Source organism: Neodiprion fabricii, chromosome 6 (genome assembly GCF_021155785.1).
Source record: "Neodiprion fabricii isolate iyNeoFabr1 chromosome 6, iyNeoFabr1.1, whole genome shotgun sequence".
Taxonomy (NCBI): Eukaryota; Metazoa; Arthropoda; class Insecta; order Hymenoptera; family Diprionidae; genus Neodiprion; species Neodiprion fabricii.
The window spans coordinates 24,220,698-24,246,135 of NC_060244.1; the positions used below are offsets into that span (position 1 = coordinate 24,220,698).

The following is a 25,438-nucleotide window of genomic DNA, read 5'->3' on the forward strand; positions in this document are numbered from 1 at the left end:
GAAAAATTGCCAACAATCTTTTATGTCAACCACATATCACAGTTGAATGGAAATATTTTATTTACAAACCGTAGTAAAGCCAAGGTGGAAACAATAATTTGTTTTATTTTCAATGACCTAATATTTTCGGGAAAAACTGTTCTACAATATTTTTCAAACTCACTATCGAATCTTTTCTGAAATTGGTTGGTCATGTGATTTTCCTTCAGGAATTGGGTCTTGATCTGGAAACTTTGGATCCGATGGATTTTGGACCACTGGACTGTGATCTCGGCGTGAAAATGGAAACTCCACAGGAGTTGATGGATATCGGTGACATGCCCATGGATATGGACGACCCGGACTGGCTAGATTCCCTGATGCCTCAGTCTCCGGTAACCAGTATCCATCAGCCAACACCACCACCTGCCCAGTCTTCAGCCCCCGACCTCTACGATCCATTGTTTGCGAATAGTCAGGACCCCTTTGATCTCTTTAACATGGAAGATTCTGACTTCAAAATGTCTGCTGATCTTTCGTTGACTTGGGATAAGGGTGACTTTGCTACCTAGCAAGAAATCAGCCTCTGGGAATCGGCTTTGTGTACTTAAAAGTAAACAATTCTCTCAAAAAAAAAAAGGCTAAATGTCTTTTAAAATTCTAGCGCGTTTCGGAAAGTTTGTCGTAAAACGAATCATTTGAACGATTAGCGCGTCCGCTCGTCTGTCTAGACCTTGCAAGATTAATTTATTATTAATTTTCATATTTCCGCCATGAAGCTGTCGGCAAACATTTCGAATCAGCCACAAGCGAGATGGCAATTTGGAGGGGGGTTGAAATGTTCGATAATAAATTGTGTGATCCAGAGTAAACCTGAAAATATATCGGTACAAAAAAATATTTGCGTTACGCTAGTAGACGAGTGGGATATGACCCAGAACACCCTGTAAATTTAACCAAACTTTGCGTAACGAACTTTTCACATGAAATGCGCTGAGCATACCTGATTAATTAGTGTAGCTTAAGCTAAAAGTATACTTAACACGTGAAGAGCTTAACTGGAACTTATCACTTTTAATAAACAAGTACGAATAGTCCATTTATAAGTTAACGAGGTAATTTACAACCAACAGAGCCTTATCTTTGGATTTTATCAAAATTAGAAACGTTGTTTTCTACTTAGACAAACATCTTGTAATTAAAGTTGTGACTCTGATTGGACAATGGCAATGAACCAAGTTTGACAAGAAAAAAAGATATTAAAACGGTACCGAATGAAACGTGAAGTAGAGCAGTAACGAAAGAGCAATGAATGAATACGTTCTTATTCGATAACTGTTCGCAATGGAACTTTGATAGACGTACGAAATGTTTATCAATGATTCCAAAATTCTCCAAAGAGTCCTTTAAAACATTTTAGCTAGCTCTACTACCCAGTTCTATACTATCCTACGTCGTGTGCTGCTTGAGTTTTAACTGCAGATAGCGTGTGTGCTAAAACTACATATTGAATATAGCGTCGTCTGAACTTTACCATAATCGTAATCTAACCGCATAATATAAAGAATTAATATAATATTATAATTATAATATAATGTAAAATATATATAAATCATATCTGTCTGTAGCCAAAAGCCATCTATTTCAGCGCCAATGCCGCGGATTATTTCCAAATATTTTTGTTCAGTACGTCAAATCAAAATCATTGTAATCGAAAGAAACGGATTTACCTAATTTTCAAAATTTTGGCTAGCGATCATCCTTTATCACTATAAAGAAAATACCACTGTCAGTAAATGAAAATCCGGCATTCCCTTCGTCTTCCCTGTTTTTTCCCCTGTAATTATGATACAGTGAGCCAAGATTAATGATGGCTTTTAGGTGCAGATACGTATTGCTAAGCCAGAGCATGTGATGTTAGGAAATACATACGTATATTATAACCAATAATAACCCCCCTGCGAGAGTGCGATGTGGCTAGTATTTTCGTATTTTGTCGTTTTGTGACATTCCATGTTTTCAAACTCAAACGAACGAGAGAGTCGCCGGTAGAAATGGGCGTCACGACGCGAAAATCGGGTTGCGTCGCCTGTCTGGTGATCATGCAAACGATCGAATAAGTGACTGACCGAATGAATGAGTGAACCATCGAATGAATGAATAAATGTGTATGTGATAAAAATATGGGAATAATGAAGTATGTTTGAGGTGAGTTACGGTGCTACTAAATACTAACTAATTAGGCGTGCATAGAGCCAAATTTGGCGAAATATGCGTTAGTAATATTTTTAAAAAATCTAAAAATATCTTTTACAAAGATAATTGAATACAGCAACGTAATGTACACACGATTGTGTATTATTAAACGTCATTCTGGGTGATGGCAGCTGAACCTTGTAATCTGCCGTTCATTAAAGCAAACAACTAATCGAACAGTGGCGCTTTGGGAATTCAATGGGAGCTCTAATCAAGCACAGCTCGTTGGGTAAAACTTAACGCAAACATTCTCAATATCAAAGAAACAGCCAAAAGCAACATTCCAAACATTCATATACAGTCAGCCCAGCGGCTTCAGGCGGAGAGGGACGCCATGTTCCGGCAAAGTGACGAAATGAACCAATTTCACATGCTTGTGTTTAGAGAAATCAAAAATACAAGGTTTACATCTATTCGTGTAAATTCGGAAGAAAATTATAACAAAAATAAGAAACCAATTGATCAGAAATTAGAAGTCAGATGTAACCCAAAATGTTGACGCATTGATGTAAAATATTATTAAATAATAAATCTCGTCCAGAAGTTGGAGATGAAACCAACAAAATAAAAGAATTACAATGGAACGTGGTATAACCTTGGAACCGAAAGTGCCAAACCGACCCTTGCCACTACATCGACATCGCCTCATTACTCATCACCTCACGTTGCCATGACAATAAGCGTTTATTGTTCTGTAAAATATGTAATATAAAAAAATCGCATAAAAATGCGCTAGACGTAATATGATTTTTTGTTTTAGCATTAAGCATTGTGCAGCCATTTGAAATGGCCGAATGTACTAAGATTCAAACAAAAAACAGATAATATGTTATAAAACGACTATTGTGTAGTACGGTTTTGTATGTTATTATGGAAATTGTAATTATGTTAGCCGTAATCATTAAACAATTTATTGATGATTGATTTGTAATCTACAATTTGTTAGGCTGTGCGAATCTGGTAGTCTGTTGTGAGATGTGTGGTTTAAGAAAAATGAAAAAAAAAAAACAAGCATAGAAAATGTTTCAATATAGCGTTTTGTGAATTATAATATTTTGTATGAGCATGCGAGCAAAACAGTTTTGTTAAGCAATATTTGAATTATTGTAATGATATTTTAAGTAACATCGTAATTATTGCTAGAGAGAGTGTTATTTATTTTTATTTGTTGCAAATTTATCGATTGCCTTCCATTTGAGTATACATAAAATAAAAAATATTGGCTAAAAATTACCATACATTGTATATTCAATCACACTTACACCAAATTTATTGCCTAGATACAATGCACGACATCCAAGCATTTATCTTCTACATGCCTAGGTGCTAAGTATGTTAAAAGTCGACGTTTCGACACAATCATTAGTAACAAATTTTTCCATACGACATTCTGAAATTTTATCTTATTTTAATCACGGCGAAGAATCGCTTATGATTTCATCTCTCCTGTTTTACAGAATAATGTCGAAACCTCGAAAAATACCGATTAAGTGTAGATGGCGTTGAATAGATTTCATTTTTCATATTAAACCAATTGCCATTCAAATGAAACTGATCTTACTGTTAGAAAAGTTTTAGCAAGCAGAATTACTTGTGTATCTTTAGTTAACGGAAAATCAAACTCTATTACTCCTGTCGGCAAAACTTCTGAGTCCTGAGTCTCACTTACTGGAGATAGGGCGTGAAGGAATTATTTTTAACTTAAGACAAAGAGCACTTTCCCAAAACAACAGCACGGCTATTCTGAAATCCACTTCTCTTGAGTGTGGGAGAATGAATCGGTATTTCGTACTTTGTCCGAACGTACTTCTTTAAGGAAATGCATTCGTGACTGTTGCCACATAATACAGAGAAGAAACATTCAGAAAATTCGTAGTTCTGGTTCAGTCGTCGGGGGGGGCTTCTATCCAAGACTTTTCAAAAAATCGATTCGTTTTTTTGCATTTTCTTATTATTTTTGGTCTCGAAAATGTGTTCGGGTAACATCATGGTGAGATTCGTGAAATTTCCAAAGTTGGAGGTTCGAAAGAGGCGATGCGTCGGCTATCAGTGCCTTATATCGAAGGAACACCGGCTCGGGGACGTACTTGCGCCATTACTCGCACCTTATCTTACCCAGATCGTAGTCATATTACCATTACAATGCCGACAATATAGTCTCAAGACACAGTATAGATGTAATTGTCGCGAGATTATGAAGTGCTGGAATAAATTCTTCCATGCTCTATTCTGACGTAATTTTGCGTGAGAAAACGATTAGGCGGAGTCCCAATACGCTGCGGGCAACGTATGAAAAGTTAGAGCCGAAAAACGAAAACCTATGTTTTCGACATTTTTCAGCGGGTGCTTTTTCCTCTGTATTGTCTCTCCTGTTGATCCCACGCACTTTTCGCTGCGTTTTCCGAGTTCCTGGGGGTCTAATGAGTCAGAAGGGGTCATACTAATCGGATCTGAGACCAAAAATTTTTTGCCAAAAAAAAAGTAAGGCTAACCCCTTTCCATTTTTGGCGAAAATTTTCGCGATTTTGAAAAGTGCCGGAATCAATTAATTGTAGCACTGATCGGACGTAATTTTGCGAGGGAAATCGATTGGGCGCAGTCCCAATACGCTGCGATCAACGCATCAAAAGCTACAGCCAAAAAACCAGAACCTGAATTTTCGACATTTTTCAGCAGGTGCTTTTTCGCTCGCCATTTCTCTCCTGTTGGTCCTACGCTCTTTTCGCTGCGATTTCTGTGTTCCTGGGGGACCGATTGGTCAGATGAGGGTCGTTTGAATCGAATCTGAGACCAAAAGTTTTTTGCCAAAAAAAAAAGTAAGGCTAACCCCTTTCCATTTTTGGCGAAAATTTTCGCGATTTTGAAAAGTGCCGGAATCAATTAATTGTAGCGCTGATCGGACGTAATTTTGCGAGAGAAATCGATTGGGCGCAGTCCCAATACGCTGCGATCAACGCACCAAAAGTTACAGCCAAAAAACCAGAACCTCAATTTTCGACATTTTTCAGCAGGTGCTTTTTCGCTCGCCATTTCACTCCTGTTGGTCCTACGCTCTTTTTGCTGCGATTTCCGAGTTCCTGGAGGTCCGATTGGTCAGATAAGGGTCGTTCAAATCGAATCTGAGACCAAAAGTTTTTTGCCAAAAAAAAAAGTAAGGCTAACCCCTTTCCATTTTTGGCGAAAATTTTCGCGATTTTGAAAAGTGCTGGAATAAGTTCTTTGACGCAGTATTCCGACGAGATTTTGCGAGAGAAATCGATTGGGCGCAGTCCCAATACGCTGCGATCAACGCATCAAAAGTTACAGCAAAAAAACCAGAACCTCAATTTTCGACATTTTTCAGCAGGTGCTTTTTCGCTCGCCATTTCTCTCCTGTTGGTCCTACGCTCTTTTCGCTGCGATTTCTGTGTTCCTGGGGGTCCGATTGGTCAGATAAGGGTCGTTTAAATCGAATCTGAGGCCAAAAGTTTTTTGCCAAAAAAAAAAGTAAGGCTAACCCCTTTCCATTTTTGGCGAAAATTTTGGCGATTTTGAAAAGTGCCGGAATCAATCAATTGTAGCACTGATCGGACGTAATTTTGCGAGGGAAATCGATTGGGCACAGTCCCAATACGCTGCGATCAACGCATCAAAAGCTACAGCCAAAAAACCAGAACCTGAATTTCCGACATTTTTCAGCAGGTGCTTTTTCGCTCGCCATTTCTCTCCTGTTGGTCCTACGCTCTTTTCGCTGCGATTTCTGTGTTCCTGGGGGTCCGATTGGTCAGATAAGGGTCGTTTAAATCGAATCTGAGACCAAAAGTTTTTTGCCAAAAAAAAAAGTAAGGCTAACCCCTTTCCATTTTTGCAAAAATTTTCGCGATTTTGAAAAGTGCCGGAATCAATTAATTGTAGCACTGATCGGACGTAATTTTGCGAGGGAAATCGATTGGGCGCAGTCCCAATACGCTGCGATCAAGGCATCAAAAGCTACAGCCAAAAAACCAGAACCTGAATTTTCGACATTTTTCAGCAGGTGCTTTTTCGCTCGCCATTTTTCTCCTGTTGGTCCTACGCTCTTTTCGCTGCGATTTCTGTGTTCCTGGGGGACCGATTGGTCAGATAAGGGTCGTTTAAATCGAATCTGAGACCAAAAGTTTTTTGCCAAAAAAAAAAGTAAGGCTAAGCCCTTTCCATTTTTGGCGAAAATTTTCGCGATTTTGAGAAGTGCCGGAATCAATTAATTGTAGCACTGATCGGACGTAATTTTGCGAGGGAAATCGATTGGGCGCAGTCCCAATACGCTGCGATCAAGGCATCAAAAGCTACAGCCAAAAGACCAGAACCTGAATTTTCGACATTTTTCAGCAGGTGCTTTTTCGCTCGCCATTTCTCTCCTGTTGGTCCTACGCTCTTTTCGCTGCGATTTCTGTGTTCCTGGGGGTCCGATTGGTCAGATAAGGGTCGTTTAAATCGAATCTGAGACCAAAAGTTCTTTGCCAAAAAAAAAAGTAAGGCTAACCCCTTTCCATTTTTGGCAAAAATTTTCGCGATTTTGAAAAGTGCCGGAATCAATTAATTGTAGCACCGATCGGACGTAATTTTGCGAGGGAAATCGATTGGGCGCAGTCCCAATACGCTGCGATCAACGCATCAAAAGTTACAGCCAAAAAACCAGAACCTGAATTTTCGACATTTTTCAGCAGGTGCTTTTTCGCTCGCCATTTCTCTCCTGTTGGTCCTACGCTCTTTTCGCTGCGATTTCTGTGTTCCTGGGGGTCCGATTGGTCAGATAAGGGTCGTTTAAATCGAATCTGAGACCAAAAGTTTTTTGCCAAAAAAAAAAGTAAGGCTAACCCCTTTCCATTTTTGGCGAAAATTTTCGCGATTTTGAAAAGTGCCGGAATCAATTAATTGTAGCACTGATCGGACGTAATTTTGCGAGGGAAATCGATTGGGCGCAGTCCCAATACGCTGCGATCAAGGCATCAAAAGCTACAGCCAAAAAACCAGAACCTGAATTTTCGACATTTTTCAGCAGGTGCTTTTTCGCTCGCCATTTCTCTCCTGTTGGTCCTACGCTCTTTTCGCTGTGATTTCTGAGTTCCTGGGAGTCCGATTGGTCAGATAAGGGTCGTTTGAATCGAATCTAAGACCAAAAGTTTTTTGCCAAAAAAAAAAGTAAGGCTAACCCCTTTCCATTTTTGGCGAAAATTTTCGCGATTTTGAAAAGTGCCGGAATCAATTAATTGTAGCACCGATCGGACGTAATTTTGCGAGGGAAATCGATTGGGCGCAGTCCCAATACGCTGCGATCAACGCATCAAAAGTTACAGCAAAAAAACCAGAACCTCAATTTTCGACATTTTTCAGCAGGTGCTTTTTCGCTCGCCATTTCTCTCCTGTTGGTCCTACGCTCTTTTCGCTGCGATTTCTGTGTTCCTGGGGGTCCGATTGGTCAGATAAGGGTCGTTTAAGTCGAATCTGAGACCAAAAGTTTTTTGCCAAAAAAAAAAGTAAGGCTAACCCCTTTCCATTTTTGGCGAAAATTTTCGCGATTTTGAAAAGTGCCGGAATCAATTAATTGTAGCACCGATCGGACGTAATTTTGCGAGGGAAATCGATTGGGCGCAGTCCCAATACGCTGCGATCAACGCATCAAAAGTTACAGCAAAAAAACCAGAACCTCAATTTTCGACATTTTTCAGCAGGTGCTTTTTCGCTCGCCATTTCTCTCCTGTTGGTCCTACGCTCTTTTCGCTGCGATTTCTGTGTTCCTGGGGGTCCGATTGGTCAGATAAGGGTCGTTTAAATCGAATCTGAGACCAAAAGTTTTTTGCCAAAAAAAAAAGTAAGGCCAACCCCTTTCCATTTTTGGCAAAAATTTTCGCGATTTTGAAAGGTGCTGGAATCAATTCTTTCAGGCACTATTCCGACGTAATTTTGCGACGGGAATCGATTGGGCGCAGTCCCAATACGCTGCGATCAACGCACCAAAAGTTACAGCCAAAAAACCAGAACCTCAATTTTCGACATTTTTCAGCAGGTGCTTTTTCGCTCGCCATTTCTCTCCTGTTGGTCCTACGCTCTTTTCGCTGCGATTTCTGTGTTCCTGGGGGTCCGATTGGTCAGATAAGGGTCGTTTAAATCGAATCTGAGACCAAAAGTTTTTTGCCAAAAAAAAAAGTAAGGCTAACCCCTTTCCATTTTTGGCGAAAATTTTCGCAATTTTGAAAAGTGCCGGAATCAATTAATTGTAGCACCGATCGGACGTAATTTTGCGAGGGAAATCGATTGGGCGCAGTCCCAATACGCTGCGATCAAGGCATCAAAAGCTACAGCCAAAAAACCAGAACCTGAATTTTCGACATTTTTCAGCAGGTGCTTTTTCGCTCGCCATTTTTCTCCTGTTGATCCTACGCTCTTTTCGCTGCGATTTCTGTGTTCCTGGGGGACCGATTGGTCAGATAAGGGTCGTTTAAATCGAATCTGAGACCAAAAGTTTTTTGCCAAAAAAAAAAGTAAGGCTAACCCCTTTCCATTTTTGGCGAAAATTTTCGCGATTTTGAAAAGTGCCGGAATCAATTAATTGTAGCACTGATCGGACGTAATTTTGCGAGGGAAATCGATTGGGCGCAGTCCCAATACGCTGCGATCAAGGCATCAAAAGCTACAGCCAAAAAACCAGAACCTGAATTTTCGACATTTTTCAGCAGGTGCTTTTTCGCTCGCCATTTCTCTCCTGTTGGTCCTACGCTCTTTTCGCTGTGATTTCTGAGTTCCTGGGAGTCCGATTGGTCAGATAAGGGTCGTTTGAATCGAATCTAAGACCAAAAGTTTTTTGCCTAAAAAAAAAGTAAGGCTAACCCCTTTCCATTTTTGGCGAAAATTTTCGCGATTTTGAAAAGTGCCGGAATCAATTAATTGTAGCACCGATCGGACGTAATTTTGCGAGGGAAATCGATTGGGCGCAGTCCCAATACGCTGCGATCAACGCATCAAAAGTTACAGCAAAAAAACCAGAACCTGAATTTTCGACATTTTTCAGCAGGTGCTTTTTCGCTCGCCATTTCTCTCCTGTTGGTCCTACGCTCTTTTCGCTGCGATTTCTGTGTTCCTGGGGGTCCGATTGGTCAGATAAGGGTCGTTTAAATCGAATCTGAGACCAAAAGTTTTTTGCCAAAAAAAAAAGTAAGGCTAACCCCTTTCCATTTTTGGCAAAAATTTTCGCGATTTTGAAAAGTGCCGGAATCAATTAATTGTAGCACCGATCGGACGTAATTTTGCGAGGGAAATCGATAGGGCGCAGTCCCAATACGCTGCGATCAACGCATCAAAAGTTACAGCCAAAAAACCAGAACCTGAATTTTTGACATTTTTCAGCAGGTGCTTTTTCGCTCGCCATTTCTCTCCTGTTGGTCCTACGCTCTTTTCGCTGCGATTTCTGTGTTCCTGGGGGTCCGATTGGTCAGATAAGGGTCGTTTAAATCGAATCTGAGACCAAAAGTTTTTCGCCAAAAAAAAAAGTAAGGCCGACCCCTTTCCATTTTTGGCGAAAATTTTCGCGATTTTGAAAAGTGCTGGAATAAGTTCTTTGACGCAGTATTCCGACGAGATTTTGCGAGAGAAATCGATTGGGCGCAGTCCCAATACGCTGCGATCAACGCACCAAAAGTTACAGCCACAAAACCAGAACCTCAATTTTCGACATTTTTCAGCAGGTGCTTTTTCGCTCGCTATTTCTCTCCTGTTGGTCCTACGCTCTTTTTGCTGCGATTTCCGAGTTCCTGGAGGTCCGACTGGTCAGATAAGGGTCGTTCAAATCGAATCTGAGACCAAAAGTTTTTTGCCAAAAAAAAACGTAAGGCTAGCCCCTTTCCATTTTTGGCAAAAATTTTCGCGATTTTGAAAAGTGCCGGAATCAATTAATTGTAGCACCGATCGGACGTAATTTTGCGAGGGAAATCGATTGGGCGCAGTCCCAATACGCTGCGATCAACGCATCAAAAGTTACAGCAAAAAAACCAGAACCTCAATTTTCGACATTTTTCAGCAGGTGCTTTTTCGCTCGCCATTTCTCTCCTGTTGGTCCTACGCTATTTTTGCTGCGATTTCCGAGTTCCTGGAGGTCCGATTGGTCAGATAAGCGTCGTTTAAATCGAATCTGAGACCAAAAGTTTTTTGCCAAAAAAAAACGTAAGGCTAACCCCTTTCCATTTTTGGCAAAAATTTTCGCGATTTTGAAAAGTGCCGGAATCAATTAATTGTAGCACCGATCGGACGTAATTTTGCGAGGGAAATCGATTGGGCGCAGTCCCAATACGCTGCGATCAACGCATCAAAAGTTACAGCCAAAAAACCAGAACCTGAATTTTCGACATTTTTCAGCAGGTGCTTTTTCGCTCGCCATTTCTCTCCTGTTGGTCCTACGCTCTTTTCGCTGCGATTTCTGTGTTCCTGGGGGTCCGATTGGTCAGATAAGGGTCGTTTAAATCGAATCTGAGACCAAAAGTTCTTTGCCAAAAAAAAAAGTAAGGCTAACCCCTTTCCATTTTTGGCAAAAATTTTCGCGATTTTGAAAAGTGCCGGAATCAATTAATTGTAGCACCGATCGGACGTAATTTTGCGAGGGAAATCGATTGGGCGCAGTCCCAATACGCTGCGATCAACGCATCAAAAGTTACAGCCAAAAAACCAGAACCTGAATTTTCGACATTTTTCAGCAGGTGCTTTTTCGCTCGCCATTTCTCTCCTGTTGGTCCTACGCTCTTTTCGCTGCGATTTCTGTGTTCCTGGGGGTCCGATTGGTCAGATAAGGGTCGTTTAAATCGAATCTGAGACCAAAAGTTTTTTGCCAAAAAAAAAAGTAAGGCTAACCCCTTTCCATTTTTGGCGAAAATTTTCGCGATTTTGAAAAGTGCCGGAATCAATTAATTGTAGCACCGATCGGACGTAATTTTGCGAGGAAAATCGATTGGGCGCAGTCCCAATACGCTGCGATCAACGCACCAAAAGTTACAGCCAAAAAACCAGAACCTCAATTTTCGACATTTTTCAGCAGGTGCTTTTTCGCTCGCCATTTCTCTCCTGTTGGTCCTACGCTCTTTTTGCTTCGATTTCCGAGTTCCTGGAGGTCCGATTGGTCAGATAAGGGTCGTTCAAATCGAATCTGAGACCAAAAGTTTTTTGCCAAAAAAAAAAGTAAGGCTAACCCCTTTCCATTTTTGGCGAAAATTTTCGCGATTTTGAAAAGTGCTGGAATAAGTTCTTTGACGCAGTATTCCGACGAGATTTTGCGAGAAAAATCGATTGGGCGCAGTCCCAATACGCTGCGATCAACGCACCAAAAGTTACAGCCACAAAACCAGAACCTCAATTTTCGACATTTTTCAGCAGGTGCTTTTTCGCTCGCTATTTCTCTCCTGTTGGTCCTACGCTCTTTTTGCTGCGATTTCCGAGTTCCTGGAGGTCCGACTGGTCAGATAAGGGTCGTTCAAATCGAATCTGAGACCAAAAGTTTTTTGCCAAAAAAAACGTAAGGCTAGCCCCTTTCCATTTTTGGCAAAAATTTTCGCGATTTTGAAAAGTGCCGGAATCAATTAATTGTAGCACCGATCGGACGTAATTTTGCGAGGGAAATCGATTGGGCGCAGTCCCAATACGCTGCGATCAACGCATCAAAAGTTCCAGCAAAAAAACCAGAACCTCAATTTTCGACATTTTTCAGCAGGTGCTTTTTCGCTCGCCATTTCTCTCCTGTTCGTCCTACGCTCTTTTTGCTGCGATTTCCGAGTTCCTGGAGGTCCGATTGGTCAGATAAGCGTCGTTTAAATCGAATCTGAGACCAAAAGTTTTTTGCCAAAAAAAAACGTAAGGCTAACCCCTTTCCATTTTTGGCAAAAATTTTCGCGATTTTGAAAAGTGCCGGAATCAATTAATTGTAGCACCGATCGGACGTAATTTTGCGAGGGAAATCGATTGGGCGCAGTCCCAATACGCTGCGATCAACGCATCAAAAGTTACAGCCAAAAAACCAGAACCTCAATTTTCGACATTTTTCAGCAGGTGCTTTTTCGCTCGCCATTTCTCTCCTGTTGGTCCTACGCTCTTTTCGCTGCGATTTCTGTGTTCCTGGGGGTCCGATTGGTCAGATAAGGGTCGTTTAAATCGAATCTGAGACCAAAAGTTTTTTGCCAAAAAAAAAAGTAAGGCTAACCCCTTTCCATTTTTGGCAAAAATTTTCGCGATTTTGAAAAGTGCCGGAATCAATTAATTGTAGCACCGATCGGACGTAATTTTGCGAGGGAAATCGATTGGGCGCAGTCCCAATACGCTGCGATCGACGCATCAAAAGTTACAGCCAAAAAACCAGAACCTGAATTTTCGACATTTTTCAGCAGGTGCTTTTTCGCTCGCCATTTCTCTCCTGTTGGTCCTACGCTCTTTTCGCTGCGATTTCTGTGTTCCTGGGGGTCCGATTGGTCAGATAAGGGTCGTTTAAATCGAATCTGAGACCAAAAGTTTTTTGCCAAAAAAAAAAGTAAGGCTAACCCCTTTCCATTTTTGGCGAAAATTTTCGCGATTTTGAAAAGTGCCGGAATCAATTAATTGTAGCACTGATCGGACGTAATTTTGCGAGGGAAATCGATTGGGCGCAGTCCCAATACGCTGCGATCAAGGCATCAAAAGCTACAGCCAAAAAACCAGAACCTGAATTTTCGACATTTTTCAGCAGGTGCTTTTTCGCTCGCCATTTCTCTCCTGTTGGTCCTACGCTCTTTTCGCTGTGATTTCTGAGTTCCTGGGAGTCCGATTGGTCAGATAAGGGTCGTTTGAATCGAATCTAAGACCAAAAGTTTTTTGCCAAAAAAAAAAGTAAGGCTAACCCCTTTCCATTTTTGGCGAAAATTTTCGCGATTTTGAAAAGTGCCGGAATCAATTAATTGTAGCACCGATCGGACGTAATTTTGCGAGGGAAATCGATTGGGCGCAGTCCCAATACGCTGCGATCAACGCATCAAAAGTTACAGCAAAAAAACCAGAACCTCAATTTTCGACATTTTTCAGCAGGTGCTTTTTCGCTCGCCATTTCTCTCCTGTTGGTCCTACGCTCTTTTCGCTGCGATTTCTGTGTTCCTGGGGGTCCGATTGGTCAGATAAGGGTCGTTTAAATCGAATCTGAGACCAAAAGTTTTTTGCCAAAAAAAAAAGTAAGGCCAACCCCTTTCCATTTTTGGCAAAAATTTTCGCGATTTTGAAAAGTGCTGGAATCAATTCTTTCAGGCACTATTCCGACGTAATTTTGCGACGGAAATCGATTGGGCGCAGTCCCAATACGCTGCGATCAACGCACCAAAAGTTACAGCCAAAAAACCAGAACCTCAATTTTCGACATTTTTCAGCAGGTGCTTTTTCGCTCGCCATTTCTCTCCTGTTGGTCCTACGCTCTTTTTGCTTCGATTTCCGAGTTCCTGGAGGTCCGATTGGTCAGATAAGGGTCGTTCAAATCGAATCTGAGACCAAAAGTTTGTTGCCAAAAAAAAAAGTAAGGCTAACCCCTTTCCATTTTTGGCGAAAATTTTCGCGATTTTGAAAAGTGCTGGAATAAGTTCTTTGACGCAGTATTCCGACGAGATTTTGCGAGAAAATTCGATTGGGCGCAGTCCCAATACGCTGCGATCAACGCACCAAAAGTTACAGCCACAAAACCAGAACCTCAATTTTCGACATTTTTCAGCAGGTGCTTTTTCGCTCGCTATTTCTCTCCTGTTGGTCCTACGCTCTTTTTGCTGCGATTTCCGAGTTCCTGGAGGTCCGACTGGTCAGATAAGGGTCGTTCAAATCGAATCTGAGACCAAAAGTTTTTTGCCAAAAAAAAACGTAAGGCTAGCCCCTTTCCATTTTTGGCAAAAATTTTCGCGATTTTGAAAAGTGCCGGAATCAATTAGTTGTAGCACCGATCGGACGTAATTTTGCGAGGGAAATCGATTGGGCGCAGTCCCAATACGCTGCGATCAACGCATCAAAAGTTACAGCAAAAAAACCAGAACCTCAATTTTCGACATTTTTCAGCAGGTGCTTTTTCGCTCGCCATTTCTCTCCTGTTGGTCCTACGCTCTTTTTGCTGCGATTTCCGAGTTCCTGGAGGTCCGATTGGTCAGATAAGCGTCGTTTAAATCGAATCTGAGACCAAAAGTTTTTTGCCAAAAAAAAACGTAAGGCTAACCCCTTTCCATTTTTGGCAAAAATTTTCGCGATTTTGAAAAGTGCCGGAATCAATTAATTGTAGCACCGATCGGACGTAATTTTGCGAGGGAAATCGATTGGGCGCAGTCCCAATACGCTGCGATCAACGCATCAAAAGTTACAGCCAAAAAACCAGAACCTGAATTTTCGACATTTTTCAGCAGGTGCTTTTTCGCTCGCCATTTCTCTCCTGTTGGTCCTACGCTCTTTTCGCTGCGATTTCTGTGCTCCTGGGGGTCCGATTGGTCAGATAAGGGTCGTTTCAATCGAATCTGAGACCAAGAGTTTTTTGCCAAAAAAAAAAGTAAGGCTAACCCCTTTCCATTTTTGGCGAAAATTTTCGCGATTTTGAAAAGTGCCGGAATCAATTAATTGTAGCACTGATCGGACGTAATTTTGCGAGAGAAATCGATTGGGCGCAGTCCCAATACGCTGCGATCAAGGCATCAAAAGCTACAGCCAAAAAACCAGAACCTGAATTTTCGACATTTTTCAGCAGGTGCTTTTTCGCTCGCCATTTCTCTCCTGTTGGTCCTACGCTCTTTTCGCTGCGATTTCTGTGTTCCTGGGGGTCCGATTGGTCAGATAAGGGTCGTTTAAATCGAATCTGAGACCAAAAGTTTTTTGCCAAAAAAAAAAGTAAGGCTAACCCCTTTCCATTTTTGGCGAAAATTTTCGCGATTTTGAAAAGTGCCGGAATCAATTAATTGTAGCACTGATCGGACGTAATTTTGCGAGAGAAATCGATTGGGCGCAGTCCCAATACGCTGCGATCAAGGCATCAAAAGCTACAGCCAAAAAACCAGAACCTGAATTTTCGACATTTTTCAGCAGGTGCTTTTTCGCTCGCCATTTCTCTCCTGTTGGTCCTACGCTCTTTTCGCTGCGATTTCTGTGTTCCTGGGGGTCCGATTGGTCAGATAAGGGTCGTTTAAATCGAATCTGAGACCAAAAGTTTTTTGCCAAAAAAAAAAGTAAGGCTAACCCCTTTCCATTTTTGGCAAAAATTTTCGCGATTTTGAAAAGTGCCGGAATCAATTAATTGTAGCACCGATCGGACGTAATTTTGCGAGGGAAATCGATTGGGCGCAGTCCCAATACGCTGCGATCAACGCATCAAAAGTTACAGCCAAAAAACCAGAACCTGAATTTTTGACATTTTTCAGCAGGTGCTTTTTCGCTCGCCATTTCTCTCCTGTTGGTCCTACGCTCTTTTCGCTGCGATTTCTGTGTTCCTGGGGGTCCGATTGGTCAGATAAGGGTCGTTTAAATCGAATCTGAGACCAAAAGTTTTTCGCCAAAAAAAAAAGTAAGGCTAACCCCTTTCCATTTTTGGCAAAAATTTTCGCGATTTTGAAAAGTGCCGGAATCAATTAATTGTAGCACCGATCGGACGTAATTTTGCGAGGGAAATCGATTGGGCGCAGTCCCAATACGCTGCGATCAACGCACCAAAAGTTACAGCCAAAAAACCAGAACCTCAATTTTCGACATTTTTCAGCAGGTGCTTTTTCGCTCGCCATTTCTCTCCTGTTGGTCCTACGCTCTTTTTGCTTCGATTTCCGAGTTCCTGGAGGTCCGATTGGTCAGATAAGGGTCGTTCAAATCGAATCTGAGACCAAAAGTTTTTTGCCAAAAAAAAAAGTAAGGCTAACCCCTTTCCATTTTTGGCGAAAATTTTCGCGATTTTGAAAAGTGCCGGAATCAATTAATTGTAGCACTGATCGGACGTAATTTTGCGAGGGAAATCGATTGGGCGCAGTCCCAATACGCTGCGATCAAGGCATCAAAAGCTACAGCCAAAAAACCAGAACCTGAATTTTCGACATTTTTCAGCAGGTGCTTTTTCGCTCGCCATTTCTCTCCTGTTGGTCCTACGCTCTTTTCGCTGTGATTTCTGAGTTCCTGGGAGTCCGATTGGTCAGATAAGGGTCGTTTGAATCGAATCTAAGACCAAAAGTTTTTTGCCAAAAAAAAAAGTAAGGCTAACCCCTTTCCATTTTTGGCGAAAATTTTCGCGATTTTGAAAAGTGCCGGAATCAATTAATTGTAGCACCGATCGGACGTAATTTTGCGAGGGAAATCGATTGGGCGCAGTCCCAATACGCTGCGATCAACGCATCAAAAGTTACAGCAAAAAAACCAGAACCTCAATTTTCGACATTTTTCAGCAGGTGCTTTTTCGCTCGCCATTTCTCTCCTGTTGGTCCTACGCTCTTTTCGCTGCGATTTCTGTGTTCCTGGGGGTCCGATTGGTCAGATAAGGGTCGTTTAAATCGAATCTGAGACCAAAAGTTTTTTGCCAAAAAAAAAAGTAAGGCCAACCCCTTTCCATTTTTGGCAAAAATTTTCGCGATTTTGAAAAGTGCTGGAATCAATTCTTTCAGGCACTATTCCGACGTAATTTTGCGACGGAAATCGATTGGGCGCAGTCCCAATACGCTGCGATCAACGCACCAAAAGTTACAGCCAAAAAACCAGAACCTCAATTTTCGACATTTTTCAGCAGGTGCTTTTTCGCTCGCCATTTCTCTCCTGTTGGTCCTACGCTCTTTTTGCTTCGATTTCCGAGTTCCTGGAGGTCCGATTGGTCAGATAAGGGTCGTTCAAATCGAATCTGAGACCAAAAGTTTTTTGCCAAAAAAAAAAGTAAGGCTAACCCCTTTCCATTTTTGGCGAAAATTTTCGCGATTTTGAAAAGTGCTGGAATAAGTTCTTTGACGCAGTATTCCGACGAGATTTTGCGAGAAAAATCGATTGGGCGCAGTCCCAATACGCTGCGATCAACGCACCAAAAGTTACAGCCACAAAACCAGAACCTCAATTTTCGACATTTTTCAGCAGGTGCTTTTTCGCTCGCTATGTCTCTCCTGTTGGTCCTACGCTCTTTTTGCTGCGATTTCCGAGTTCCTGGAGGTCCGACTGGTCAGATAAGGGTCGTTCAAATCGAATCTGAGACCAAAAGTTTTTTGCCAAAAAAAAAAGTAAGGCTAACCCCTTTCCATTTTTGGCAAAAATTTTCGCGATTTTGAAAAGTGCCGGAATCAATTAATTGTAGCACCGATCGGACGTAATTTTGCAAGGGAAATCGATTGGGCGCAGTCCCAATACGCTGCGATCAACGCATCAAAAGTTACAGCCAAAAAACCAGAACCTGAATTTTCGACATTTTTCAGCAGGTGCTTTTTCGCTCGCCATTTCTCTCCTGTTGGTCCTACGCTCTTTTCGCTGCGATTTCTGTGTTCCTGGGGGTCCGATTGGTCAGATAAGGGTCGTTTAAATCGAATCTGAGACCAAAAGTTTTTTGCCAAAAAAAAAAGTAAGGCTAACCCCTTTCCATTTTTGGCGAAAATTTTCGCGATTTTGAAAAGTGCCGGAATCAATTAATTGTAGCACTGATCGGACGTAATTTTGCGAGAGAAATCGATTGAGCGCAGTCCCAATACGCTGCGATCAAGGCATCAAAAGCTACAGCCAAAAAACCAGAACCTGAATTTTCGACATTTTTCAGCAGGTGCTTTTTCGCTCGCCATTTCTCTCCTGTTGGTCCTACGCTCTTTTCGCTGCGATTTCTGTGTTCCTGGGGGTCCGATTGGTCAGATAAGGGTCGTTTAAATCGAATCTGAGACCAAAAGTTTTTTGCCAAAAAAAAAAGTAAGGCTAACCCCTTTCCATTTTTGGCAAAAATTTTCGCGATTTTGAAAAGTGCCGGAATCAATTAATTGTAGCACCGATCGGACGTAATTTTGCGAGGGAAATCGATTGGGCGCAGTCCCAATACGCTGCGATCAACGCATCAAAAGTTACAGCCAAAAAACCAGAACCTGAATTTTTGACATTTTTCAGCAGGTGCTTTTTCGCTCGCCATTTCTCTCCTGTTGGTCCTACGCTCTTTTCGCTGCGATTTCTGTGTTCCTGGGGGTCCGATTGGTCAGATAAGGGTCGTTTAAATCGAATCTGAGACCAAAAGTTTTTCGCCAAAAAAAAAAGTAAGGCTAACCCCTTTCCATTTTTGGCAAAAATTTTCGCGATTTTGAAAAGTGCCGGAATCAATTAATTGTAGCACCGATCGGACGTAATTTTGCGAGGGAAATCGATTGGGCGCAGTCCCAATACGCTGCGATCAACGCACCAAAAGTTACAGCCAAAAAACCAGAACCTCAATTTTCGACATTTTTCAGCAGGTGCTTTTTCGCTCGCCATTTCTCTCCTGTTGGTCCTACGCTCTTTTTGCTTCGATTTCCGAGTTCCTGGAGGTCCGATTGGTCAGATAAGGGTCGTTCAAATCGAATCTGAGACCAAAAGTTTTTTGCCAAAAAAAAAAGTAAGGCTAACCCCTTTCCATTTTTGGCGAAAATTTTCGCGATTTTGAAAAGTGCTGGAATAAGTTCTTTGACGCAGTATTCCGACGAGATTTTGCGAGAGAAATCGATTGGGCGCAGTCCCAATACGCTGCGATCAACGCATCAAAAGTTACAGCAAAAAAACCAGAACCTCAATTTTCGACATTTTTCAGCAGGTGCTTTTTCGCTCGCCATTTCTCTCCTGTTGGTCCTACGCTCTTTTTGCTGCGATTTCCGAGTTCCTGGAGGTCCGATTGGTCAGATAAGCGTCGTTTAAATCGAATCTGAGACCAAAAGTTTTTTGCCAAAAAAAAACGTAAGGCTAACCCCTTTCCATTTTTGGCAAAAATTTTCGCGATTTTGAAAAGTGCCGGAATCAATTAATTGTAGCACCGATCGGACGTAATTTTGCGAGGGAAATCGATTGGGCGCAGTCCCAATACGCTGCGATCAACGCATCAAAAGTTACAGCCAAAAAACCAGAACCTGAATTTTCGACATTTTTCAGCAGGTGCTTTTTCGCTCGCCATTTCTCTCCTGTTGGTCCTACGCTCTTTTCGCTGCGATTTCTGTGTTCCTGGGGGTCCGATTGGTCAGATAAGGGTCGTTTAAATCGAATCTGAGACCAAAAGTTCTTTGCCAAAAAAAAAAGTAAGGCTAACCCCTTTCCATTTTTGGCAAAAATTTTCGCGATTTTGAAAAGTGCCGGAATCAATTAATTGTAGCACCGATCGGACGTAATTTTGCGAGGGAAATCGATTGGGCGCAGTCCCAATACGCTGCGATCAACGCATCAAAAGTTACAGCCAAAAAACCAGAACCTGAATTTTCGACATTTTTCAGCAGGTGCTTTTTCGCTCGCCATTTCTCTCCTGTTGGTCCTACGCTCTTTTCGCTGCGATTTCTGTGTTCCTGGGGGTCCGATTGGTCAGATAAGGGTCGTTTAAATCGAATCTGAGACCAAAAGTTTTTTGCCAAAAAAAAAAGTAAGGCTAACCCCTTTCCATTTTTGGCAAAAATTTTCGCGATTTTGAAAAGTGCCGGAATCAATTGATTGTAGCACCGATCGGCCGTAATTTAGCGAGGGAAATCGATTGGGCGCAGTCCCAATACGCTGCGATCAACGCACCAAAAGTTACAGCCAAAAAACCAGAACCTCAATTTTCGACATTTTTCAGCAGGTGCTTTTTCGCTCGCCATTTCTCTCCTGTTGGTCCTACGCTCTTTTTGCTTTGATTTCCGAGTTCCTGGAGGTCCGATTGGTCAGATCAGGGTCGTTCAAATCGAATCTGAGACCAAAAGTTTTTTGCCAAAAAAAAAAGTAAGGCTAACCCCTTTCCATTTTTGGCGAAAATTTTCGCGATTTTGAAAAGTGCTGGAATAAGTTCTTTGACGCAGTATTCCGACGAGATTTTGCGAGAAAAATCGATTGGGCGCAGTCCCAATACGCTGCGATCAAGGCATCAAAAGCTACAGCCAAAAAACCAGAACCTGAATTTTCGACATTTTTCAGCAGGTGCTTTTTCGCTCGCCATTTCTCTCCTGTTGGTCCTACGCTCTTTTCGCTGCGATTTCTGTGTTCCTGGGGGTCCGATTGGTCAGATAAGGGTCGTTTAAATCGAATCTGAGACCAAAAGTTTTTTGCCAAAAAAAAAAGTAAGGCTAACCCCTTTCCATTTTTGGCGAAAATTTTCGCGATTTTGAAAAGTGCCGGAATCAATTAATTGTAGCACTGATCGGACGTAATTTTGCGAGGGAAATCGATTGGGCGCAGTCCCAATACGCTGCGATCAAGGCATCAAAAGCTACAGCCAAAAAACCAGAACCTGAATTTTCGACATTTTTCAGCAGGTGCTTTTTCGCTCGCCATTTCTCTCCTGTTGGTCCTACGCTCTTTTCGCTGTGATTTCTGAGTTCCTGGGAGTCCGATTGGTCAGATAAGGGTCGTTTGAATCGAATCTAAGACCAAAAGTTTTTTGCCAAAAAAGAAATAAGGCTAACCCCTTTCCATTTTTGGCGAAAATTTTCGCGATTTTGAAAAGTGCCGGAATCAATTAATTGTAGCACCGATCGGACGTAATTTTGCGAGGGAAATCGATTGGGCGCAGTCCCAATACGCTGCGATCAACGCATCAAAAGTTACAGCAAAAAAACCAGAACCTCAATTTTCGACATTTTTCAGCAGGTGCTTTTTCGCTCGCCATTTCTCTCCTGTTGGTCCTACGCTCTTTTCGCTGCGATTTCTGTGTTCCTGGGGGTCCGATTGGTCAGATAAGGGTCGTTTAAATCGAATCTGAGACCAAAAGTTTTTTGCCAAAAAAAAAAGTAAGGCCAACCCCTTTCCATTTTTGGCAAAAATTTTCGCGATTTTGAAAAGTGCCGGAATCAATTAATTGTAGCACCGATCGGACGTAATTTTGCGAGGGAAATCGATTGGGCGCAGTCCCAATACGCTGCGATCGACGCATCAAAAGTTACAGCCAAAAAACCAGAACCTGAATTTTCGACATTTTTCAGCAGGTGCTTTTTCGCTCGCCATTTCTCTCCTGTTGGTCCTACGCTCTTTTCGCTGCGATTTCTGTGTTCCTGGGGGTCCGATTGGTCAGATAAGGGTCGTTTAAATCGAATCTGAGACCAAAAGTTTTTTGCCAAAAAAAAAAGCAAGGCTAACCCCTTTCCATTTTTGGCGAAAATTTTCGCGATTTTGAAAAGTGCCGGAATCAATTAATTGTAGCACTGATCGGACGTAATTTTGCGAGGGAAATCGATTGGGCGCAGTCCCAATACGCTGCGATCAAGGCATCAAAAGCTACAGCCAAAAAACCAGAACCTGAATTTTCGACATTTTTCAGCAGGTGCTTTTTCGCTCGCCATTTCTCTCCTGTTGGTCCTACGCTCTTTTCGCTGTGATTTCTGAGTTCCTGGGAGTCCGATTGGTCAGATAAGGGTCGTTTGAATCGAATCTAAGACCAAAAGTTTTTTGCCAAAAAAAAAAATAAGGCTAACCCCTTTCCATTTTTGGCGAAAATTTTCGCGATTTTGAAAAGTGCCGGAATCAATTAATTGTAGCACCGATCGGACGTAATTTTGCGAGGGAAATCGATTGGGCGCAGTCCCAATACGCTGCGATCAACGCATCAAAAGTTACAGCAAAAAAACCAGAACCTCAATTTTCGACATTTTTCAGCAGGTGCTTTTTCGCTCGCCATTTCTCTCCTGTTGGTCCTACGCTCTTTTCGCTGCGATTTCTGTGTTCCTGGGGGTCCGATTGGTCAGATAAGGGTCGTTTAAATCGAATCTGAGACCAAAAGTTTCTTGCCAAAAAAAAAAGTAAGGCTAACCCCTTTCCATTTTTGGCGAAAATTTTCGCGATTTTGAAAAGTGCCGGAATCAATTAATTGTAGCACCGATCGGACGTAATTTTGCGAGGGAAATCGATTGGGCGCAGTCCCAATACGCTGCGATCAACGCATCAAAAGTTACAGCAAAAAAACCAGAACCTCAATTTTCGACATTTTTCAGCAGGTGCTTTTTCGCTCGCCATTTCTCTCCTGTTGGTCCTACGCTCTTTTCGCTGCGATTTCTGTGTTCCTGGGGGTCCGATTGGTCAGATAAGGGTCGTTTAAATCGAATCTGAGACCAAAAGTTTTTTGCCAAAAAAAAAAGTAAGGCCAACCCCTTTCCATTTTTGGCAAAAATTTTCGCGATTTTGAAAAGTGCTGGAATCAATTCTTTCAGGCACTATTCCGACGTAATTTTGCGACGGAAATCGATTGGGCGCAGTCCCAATACGCTGCGATCAACGCACCAAAAGTTACAGCCAAAAAACCAGAACCTCAATTTTCGACATTTTTCAGCAGGTGCTTTTTCGCTCGCCATTTCTCTCCTGTTGGTCCTACGCTCTTTTTGCTTCGATTTCCGAGTTCCTGGAGGTCCGATTGGTCAGATAAGGGTCGTTCAAATCGAATCTGAGACCAAAAGTTTTTTGCCAAAAAAAAAAGTAAGGCTAACCCCTTTCCATTTTTGGCGAAAATTTTCGCGATTTTGAAAAGTGCTGGAATAAGTTCTTTGACGCAGTATTCCGACGAGATTTTGCGAGAAAAATCGATTGGGCGCAGTCCCAATACGCTGCGATCAACGCACCAAAAGTTACAGCCACAAAACCAGAACCTCAATTTTCGACATTTTTCAGCAGGTGCTTTTTCGCTCGCTATTTCTCTCCTGTTGGTCCTACGCTCTTTTTGCTGCGATTTCCGAGTTCCTGGAGGTCCGACTGGTCAGATAAGGGTCGTTCAAATCGAATCTGAGACCAAAAGTTTTTTGCCAAAAAAAAACGTAAGGCTAGCCCCTTTCCATTTTTGGCAAAAATTTTCGCGATTTTGAAAAGTGCCGGAATCAATTAATTGTAGCACCGATCGGACGTAATTTTGCGAGGGAAATCGATTGGGCGCAGTCCCAATACGCTGCGATCAACGCATCAAAAGTTACAGCAAAAAAACCAGAACCTCAATTTTCGACATTTTTCAGCAGGTGCTTTTTCGCTCGCCATTTCTCTCCTGTTGGTCCTACGCTCTTTTTGCTGCGATTTCCGAGTTCCTGGAGGTCCGATTGGTCAGATAAGCGTCGTTTAAATCGAATCTGAGACCAAAAGTTTTTTGCCAAAAAAAAAAGTAAGGCTAACTTTTGGTCTCAGATTCGATTTAAACGACCCTTATCTGACCAATCGGACCCCCAGGAACACAGAAATCGCAGCGAAAAGAGCGTAGGACCAACAGGAGAGAAATGGCGAGCGAAAAAGCACCTGCTGAAAAATGTCGAAAATTGAGGTTCTGGTTTTTTTGCTGTAACTTTTGATGCGTTGATCGCAGCGTATTGGGACTGCGCCCAATCGATTTCCCTCGCAAAATTACGTCCGATCGGTGCTACAATTAATTGATTCCGGCACTTTTCAAAATCGCGAAAATTTTAACCCCTTTCCATTTTTGGCGAAAATTTTCGCGATTTTGAAAAGTGCCGGAATCAATTAATTGTAGCACTGATCGGACGTAATTTTGCGAGGGAAATCGATTGGGCGCAGTCCCAATACGCTGCGATCAAGGCATCAAAAGCTACAGCCAAAAAACCAGAACCTGAATTTTCGACATTTTTCAGCAGGTGCTTTTTCGCTCGCCATTTCTCTCCTGTTGGTCCTACGCTCTTTTCGCTGCGATTTCTGTGTTCCTGGGGGTCCGATTGGTCAGATAAGGGTCGTTTAAATCGAATCTGAGACCAAAAGTTTTTTGCCAAAAAAAAAAGTAAGGCTAACCCCTTTCCATTTTTGGCGACAATTTTCGCGATTTTGAAAAGTGCTGGAATAAGTTCTTTGACGCAGTATTCCGACGAGATTTTACGAGAGAAATCGATTGGGCGCAGTCCCAATACGCTGCGATCAACGGACCAAAAGTCAGAGTCAAAAAACGAAGATTTATTCGTCAAATTTTTGCTGCTTGCACCTCGGTCACTCTGAGATTTATTCTCGTTTTCTGGTTTCCGATCAGTCCAGAAAGGACCATGTATATGAATTTCGAGAGTCAACACTCCTCCATAAAAAATTGAGACCTCCGGATTTTTTCAGCTGAAGTGGACCGATTCTGAATATTCCCAAAATGTATTCATTGAGTCCTGAGATTGACTGAATTTCGCGAGAAGTTTTAATGATCTGGTTGTTTGGTTAGCATTGTTGAGGTGGTGAAAGACTAGTGCAAAGTAAATTCCCCATAATATTCAAGGTTGCATCTGAGAATGTATATTTCGAAGATCTGATCCTCCATTGTATCAAAAGTCATCCAAGTTACTGAGAAAAGTCACATATGCAACCTATCTCCGTACATGATACGAAAACATCATAAAAAAATGTACCAAGCAAATATATCTGAATTCTTTCATTGCTCAAGTTTCACTGATAAATTTGTCCTCATATCACCTCTTGGATAAAATGCATCCATGCGTGCATTAAACAATAATCGACTTGGCCATAATATGGTGACAGGAATGTACTATTAGCTCAAAGAAGGGCTTTCCATCGGTTAACAGAAATTGTTGTTTTGGCCACAATTTTATTTGTTCATATTATATTTTTTTTTCAATCAAAATCAAACTTTTCAACCATATTCGGTAAAACCAGCACCTATCACTTTGTAAACGTATATCGTTTTGGCACCCTACCTGTAGCCAGCAAGCAGTTGTTAAATCCACCTTATTAAAATGCGTATTTAGTTTCTATCATGTCCTGTCGTTTTGCATATTTCAATAATCATTACACAAGCTAATCCAACAACACAAAACACAACGGTCTCACAGTTTTCAGTCAACCGCACGACGTATAATCAAGTAATCACGATATACATGAAATTCACTCTAGCGTTCACGGACGAGAGAACGAAGGTCATCAAGTTGCCTGTCATCACAAGCCCAGATACATTTCAATGTCTCGCAGCCAATCAATCCTCGCTTTAACTCAAACGGCCCAGCAGACAATGACGACTTGACGTACAAGGTACCTCAACTCTCACGATCAGTATACATGTTTTATCTTGCGTATCACAACACATCTTCGTACGCGATGTATAAAACAAGCTCCTTTCAGTCGGCTTGTC

The 25,438-nt window shown here is 41.9% G+C and overlaps 1 protein-coding gene and 1 long non-coding RNA gene across 5 annotated transcripts in view; one reads left to right on the forward strand and one right to left on the reverse strand.

Annotated features, from left to right (window-relative positions):
• Positions 1 to 3,312, forward strand: part of LOC124184721 (myocardin-related transcription factor A-like) — a 168,716-nt gene extending 165,404 nt beyond the window's left edge. For all 3 annotated transcript variants that reach the window (XM_046574752.1, XM_046574753.1, XM_046574754.1), the window contains one exon: positions 210 to 3,312. In XM_046574752.1, coding sequence (XP_046430708.1) covers positions 210 to 551 — 342 coding nt within the window. In that variant the 3' untranslated portion in view covers positions 552 to 3,312. The remainder of the gene's footprint in view (positions 1 to 209) is intronic.
• Positions 3 to 25,326, reverse strand: LOC124184732. 2 transcript variants are annotated; one of them, XR_006871251.1, is made up of 2 exons: positions 25,199 to 25,326; positions 3 to 472 (listed from the first exon to the last, which is right to left on the reverse strand). It is a non-coding gene; the product is annotated as an uncharacterized LOC124184732 (long non-coding RNA). The 2 variants fall into 2 exon arrangements; XR_006871250.1 differs by lacking the exon at positions 25,199 to 25,326 and adding an exon at positions 25,008 to 25,192.
• Between the last annotated feature and the right edge of the window lie 112 nt (positions 25,327 to 25,438).